The 6,000-nt window shown below is 47.1% G+C and overlaps 1 protein-coding gene across 15 annotated transcripts in view; it reads right to left on the minus strand.

Moving 5' to 3' along the window:
* The window catches only part of TBC1D1 (TBC1 domain family member 1), a 285,275-nt gene that overhangs the window by 31,242 nt on the left and 248,033 nt on the right, over positions 1-6,000 (minus strand). For all 15 annotated transcript variants that reach the window (XM_055086106.1, XM_055086103.1, XM_055086109.1 and 12 more), the window contains one exon: positions 1,546-1,715. In XM_055086106.1, coding sequence (XP_054942081.1) covers positions 1,546-1,715 — 170 coding nt within the window. The remainder of the gene's footprint in view (positions 1-1,545; positions 1,716-6,000) is intronic.

Here is a 6,000-nt window from a genome sequence, read left to right on the forward strand (position 1 = left end):
TCTAAAAGGGAGGAAATGCATGGAAATGTCAGAAAGTAGAGAATCAAAGGGTGGAGAATTCAGTCTTAATATACAGGTACAGTACAGAAAATCTCTGATTAAATGACACCCGCAGGCACTTGGTGGAGCTGAGTAGCTGTGAAAGCGTTTGAAGTGAGAGGGCCTGAGTCTGAAACCCTACCTTTCCACTTCTCAGCAGCATGACTGTGGGCCAGCTAATCAACCACTTTGAACCCTAGGTTGCTCGTGGGTTAAAACCACTTGTCCTCTCAGGAATTCAGTCATGACTGAATGAGATCATGTGTGTATATGCAGTGTCACACAGAACCTGGCAAAAAGCAGGGTGTCAACGAGCCAGAGCTATTCACACTTGAGAGGAAGGCACCAGGGAAGTAAAAGCCTCTCAATTAACTGAAGAAGAAAGCACAGAGACGAAAAGAGCTGCTCCTTCACGTAGGCAAATGAAATGTGCAGAGACCCCAAGTGGCACCTGGACGACACCATCTCCCTTTTCCAGCCCACACTTGCCTCCTTTTCTGGGCTCAGCACCTAAGGAGGGGCAGCAAAGGAAACCACAAACTGCTGCAACTGAGTGCAACCCACCACTCTCGGACTATCAGAAACCCTCAGAAGAAGGATTTTTTAAAACACAGCTTTATTTCACTATTTCCTTTTACCCAACTGCTCTGTTTTCATTACATTTGCAGGTGAGGTAAGTTCTAGGCTAATGAGAAGCCCCGACTGCTGAGTCTGTGGGATCTCTGCATTGGGCACCTTCTGGAGCACTCAACCATCCAGCCTCTGGATGCTTCCAAGGGTGACCTCACCCTCTGCCAGGCAGCTGAGTCCTGCATGGTCAGCAATCGTTACTGGAAAATTCTTCCGGATACAGAGTCAAAATCTGCTCCCACTCCTAACCCAGGCCATTAACAACTGGTCAAGCTGCAATTCCAGGATCACCTCACCCTCAACCCCTAACATTTCAGAGAGTGATACATGCATACATGCAATGCAGTTCTACTGCATGCAGAAATCAGAGGGACTAGAACCACAGATGAATGTGGAATTGAACTCTATAAAACACACACACACACACACACACACACTCTCCAGAACAAAGTTATAGAATATACACTCTTTATCACAACTTCATATCAACAAGTTAAATTTTTAGAAAATTCCAATTAATGCCATTTCAGCACAAAAATCAAAGCACTCATTTTACAAAAGCTTACATTGAATAAAAATGTATGTATTTCAGAAGAACAAACACCGAGGGGTGACAAACGCCTTTTAATTGTAAGAAACTACCGATAGTTTGTGCTGGTTATCACACCTACACACTCTCAGCATACACACACACACAGACACACGTCTGATCATGGAACAGGGATTCGAGATGTGCCTCCCACGAGCTGAGCATTGCTGCTCAGGACACAAAGTGGTAGGAAACAGCTCCTGCTCAAAAAAAAAAAAAAAAAGGAAATTCAGCTTCTGCATATTCAGAATCGCTGGAACATGTGGAAGGTCCAGACTGAACCATACCTGACTGATGGTCTTTTCCATCTGCACCAAGCCCAGGTTGGGTAGCGTGCTTTTTATAAAGTCAACTATAGTTTCTAGGTTTTCATGTTGCAGAATCAAGGGCTTATGGCTTCCCAACAGACTTAAAGCCACTTTAAATGTGACCTCTGATCCCTGAAGAAAGATCATATCTGGGAAAACACAGAAAAGCAGAAAGTTAAGTCGGACCAGATTCTGATGAAATGCCACTCCATTCCCCTTCACACACATTGAAGAGCAGGACTGTGGGAAATGCAGCCCCAAATTATAAGGTCCTGGTATTTCAGATAGGGTTGTCAAGACAATATAGCAAATAACAAATAAATAAATATGTAAATATACATATATTATATATGCTAAACTACTGCTAAAATTTTGTCACAGGTTCAGATAAATCTATTTTTCACTCCAAAAATATATTAAATTCAAACATACCTCAAAAGTTGAAACTGTGAAAAAGAAAACTTTTCATTAGTCTATTTTTTCGGGAATTCTCTGGATTTCAAAGGAGTTATTACTAAAACATATATGAGTAAAACAAAGATGTGTATAAATACTCTATCCTAATTTCTGCTGCTGTAAGTGAAGAAAATGCCTCTGTTTCCTCTGCTTTGAAATAAGGGGTTGAATTAAAAGACCTCTAAAAACTGTAAAAAGCCTGCACCATTGCAAAAGTACATTATTAAATACTTAACAAGTATACTGAATTTTAGCATAATAATGGAATAAAAAAATTTTTTCCCTCTGAAGAATTCAAAGAACTTTATCAGGGTTATTTTCTAGTTCTTGCCATTTTTTCCCTTAGAATGGTTGACGAACGTTAACAATCCCCACACCTACTGTGCACAGGGAGAGGGAGAGCAAGTGGGCCCCCAGCCCAGCACAGCCCAGCCCAGCCCAGCCCAGCCCTGGCTCCACCTTCCCCAGAGGTGAAGCCATTCAGAAAGAGACTCCAATGTCCTGGGGCTCGAGCACAGTCCTAGTAACTAAATGTTGGGTGACTAAATTGGGGAAAGTTACCTAACAACTGGAATAATAATGTAAGAAGAAATGTAATTTTTAAAGATGGGAGCATAAATCTAATTAGAGGAAACTGTCAATATTCTCTCTTTTTTTTTCTGGAGGGGCTGCAGGAGAATGGAAGGGACAAAGAAGCTGTACTTTCCATCAAGTCAAGGAAGACAGAAGCAGGTGAGAGGGGGAATTCCCAGCCTGTGTCTCTCTGGGTGGTTTAGGGTGATGAAAAGTGAAAGCCATTAAGAAACAAGCCACTGAGCGCAGGCTGGAGGTGTCCCAGGGTGGTTTGTGGATGGCATAAGGGAGACACCCAAGCACCGGCTGGCTGGGTCAGCCCCAGAGATGCTGCGAGACCATCATGTGAGCAGACCTGGCACCCGGCTGGGTGCAGCCCTGCAGGCAGCCGCTCCCAGAGAGCCCAGGGCCACACTGCTCCCTCAACTTCACACTGCTCCTGGTTCAGTGCAGCTCCAGGCAACTGAAAAGGACAGATGCTGCCTCCTCAAGTCTGGCTGTAGGGGCTGGGAAGATAAAACTGGAGAACAGATCACATCTTTGAAATCTGAACTTCTTAGGGGGAGGAGTACATGTATCGAGGCAGTGCTCTGGAAGAATAGTCCTGTGAAATGTCTGATTTAAAAAATATGCAGTCTACCCATGTAATTCACCACTACAGAAAACATAAAGATCTAAAATTGCGCTACAGGGGCTTCCCTGGTGGCGCAGTGGTTAAGAATCCGCCTGCCAATGCAGGCGACGTGGGTTTGAGCCCTGGTCCGGGAAGATCCCACATGCCACAGAGCAACTAAGTCCGTGCACCACAGCTACTGAGCCTGCACTCTAGAGCCCACGAGCCACAACTACTGAAGCCCGCGCAAGCCTAGAGCCCGTGCTCCGCAACAAGAGAAGCCACCGCAGTGAGAAGCCCGCGCACTGCAATGAAGAGTAGCCCTCGCTCACCGCAACTAGAGAAAAGCCCTCACGCAGCAATGAAGACCCAACGCAGGCAAAAAAAAAATTCAAAAATAAAATAAAATAAGATTGTGCTATAACTAAGACATATTTTTAAACAGAAATGATATTTCCAAAAACAAAGTAAATTTGAAGTTTCTTTGGTTTAGACAGTGAGACTTCCTTTCAATATATGAACATTTATAGCTGAATAAAAAACTGATGGTATCTATCAGAATCAATATCAAGGCATTCTTTGCAGGGATCCTGGGGAGTGGACTGTACTACCAGACCAATGACGTGCTATATAGCTCAGAATCTTCAGTCTCTGGGGCAAGTACCTTAAAATTAGATATAGTCCCACATCTAAGCCAGTTAAAATAAATAACAACTGGGGGCTTTGGAGAGAGAAGATGGCGGAAGAGTAAGATGCGGAGATCACCTTCCTCCCCACAGATACATCAGAAATACATCTACACGTGGAACTGCTCCTATAGAACACCCACTGAACGCTGGCAGAAGACCTCAGACCTTCCAAAAGGCAAGAAACTCCCCACGTACCTGGGTAGGGCAAAAGAAAAAAGAATAAACAGAGACAAAAGAATAGGGACGGGACCTGCACCAGTGGGAGGGAGCTGTGAAGGAGGAAAGGTTTCCACACACTAGAAGCCCCCTTCACAGGCGGAGACTGCGGGTGGTGGAAGGGGGGAGCTTCGGAGCCGCGGAGGAGAGCGCAGCAACAGGGTGCGGAGGGCAAAGTGGAGAGATTCCCGCAGAGGAACGGTGCCGACCAGCACTCACCAGCCCGAGAGGCTTGTCTGCTCACCCGCTGGGATGGGCGGGGGCTGCGAGCTGAGGCTCGGGCTTTGGTCGGATCGCAGGGAGAGGACTGGCGGCGTGAACACAGTCTGAAGGGGTTAGTGCGCCACGGCTAGCCGGGAAGCAGTCCGGGAGAAGTCTGGAGCTGCCGAACAGGCAAGAGACCTTTTCTTCCCTCTTTGCTTCCTGGGGCGCCAGGAGAGGGGATTAAGTGCGCCGCTTAAAGGAGCTCCAGAGACGGGCGCGGAGCTGCCGAAGAGACAAGAGAACTTTTCTTCCCTCTTTGCTTCTTGGGGCGCGAGGAGAGGGGATTAAGCGCGCCGCGTAAAGGAGCTCCAGAAAAGGGCGGAAGCCGTTGCTATCAGCGCGGACACCAGAGACAAGCATGAGACGCTAGGGCTGCTGCTGCCGCCACCAAGAAGCCTGTGTGCAAGCACAGGTTACTCTCCACACCTCCCCTCCCGGGAGTCTGTGCAGCCCGCCACTGCCAGGGTCCCGGGATCCAGGGACAACTTCCCTGGGAGAACGCACGGCACGCCTCAGGCTGGTGCAATGTCACGCTGGCCTCTGCCGCCGCAGGCTCACCCCGCATCTGTACCCCTCCCTCCCCCCGGCCTGAGCCAGAGCCCCCGAATCAGCTGCTCCTTTGAGTGAAGAGCAGATGCCCTCGGGCGACCTATGCGCAGAGGCGGGGCCAAGTCCAAAGCTGTACCCCAGGAGCTGTGCGAACAAAGAGGAGAGGGGGAGGTCTCTCCCAGCAGCCTCAAAAGCAGCAGATTAAATCTCCACAATCAACTTGAAGTGCCCTGCATCTGTGGAATACCTGAACAGACAGTGAATCATCCTAAGTTGAGGAGGTGGACTTTGGGAGCAAGATGTATTATTATTTTCCCCTTTTTCTCTTTTTGTGAGTGTGTATGTGTGTGCTGCTGTGTGAGATTTTGTCTGTATAGCTTTGCTTTCACCATTTGTCCTAGGGTTCTGACCGTCCCGGTTTTTTTTGGTTTTTTTTTTTTTTACTTTAAAAAATTTTTCTTCTTAATAATTATTTTTTATTTTAATAACATTATTTTATCTTCTTTCTTTCTTCCTTTCTTTCTTCCATCCTTTCTTTCTTCCTTCCTTCCTTTCTTTCCTATTTTTTCTCCCTTTTATTCTGAGCCATGTGGATTAAAGGCTCTTGGTGCTCCAGCCAGCAGTCAGGGCTGTGTCTCTGAGGTGGGAGAACCAACTTCAGAACACTGGTCCACAAGAGACCTCCCAGCCCCATGTAATATCAAATGGCTAAAATCTCCCAGAGACCTCCATCTCAACACCAAGACCCAGCTTCACTCAACGACCAGCAAGCTACAGTGCTGGACACCCTATGCCAAACAACTAGCAAGACAGGACTACAGCCCCATCCGTTAGCAGAGAGGCTGCCTAAAATCATAATAAGCCTACAGACACCCCCAAACATACCACCAGACGTGGACCTGCCCACCAGAAAGACGAGATCCAGCCTCATCCACCAGAACACAGGCACTAGTCCCCCCAACCAGGAAACCTACTCAACCCACTGAACCAACCTTAGCCACTGGGGACAGACACCAAAAACAACAGGAACTACGAACCTGCAGCCTGCAAAAAGGAGACCCCAAACACAGTAAG

Source organism: Physeter macrocephalus, chromosome 7, assembly GCF_002837175.3.
Source record: "Physeter macrocephalus isolate SW-GA chromosome 7, ASM283717v5, whole genome shotgun sequence".
In the NCBI taxonomy this organism is placed as follows: Eukaryota; Metazoa; Chordata; class Mammalia; order Artiodactyla; family Physeteridae; genus Physeter; species Physeter macrocephalus.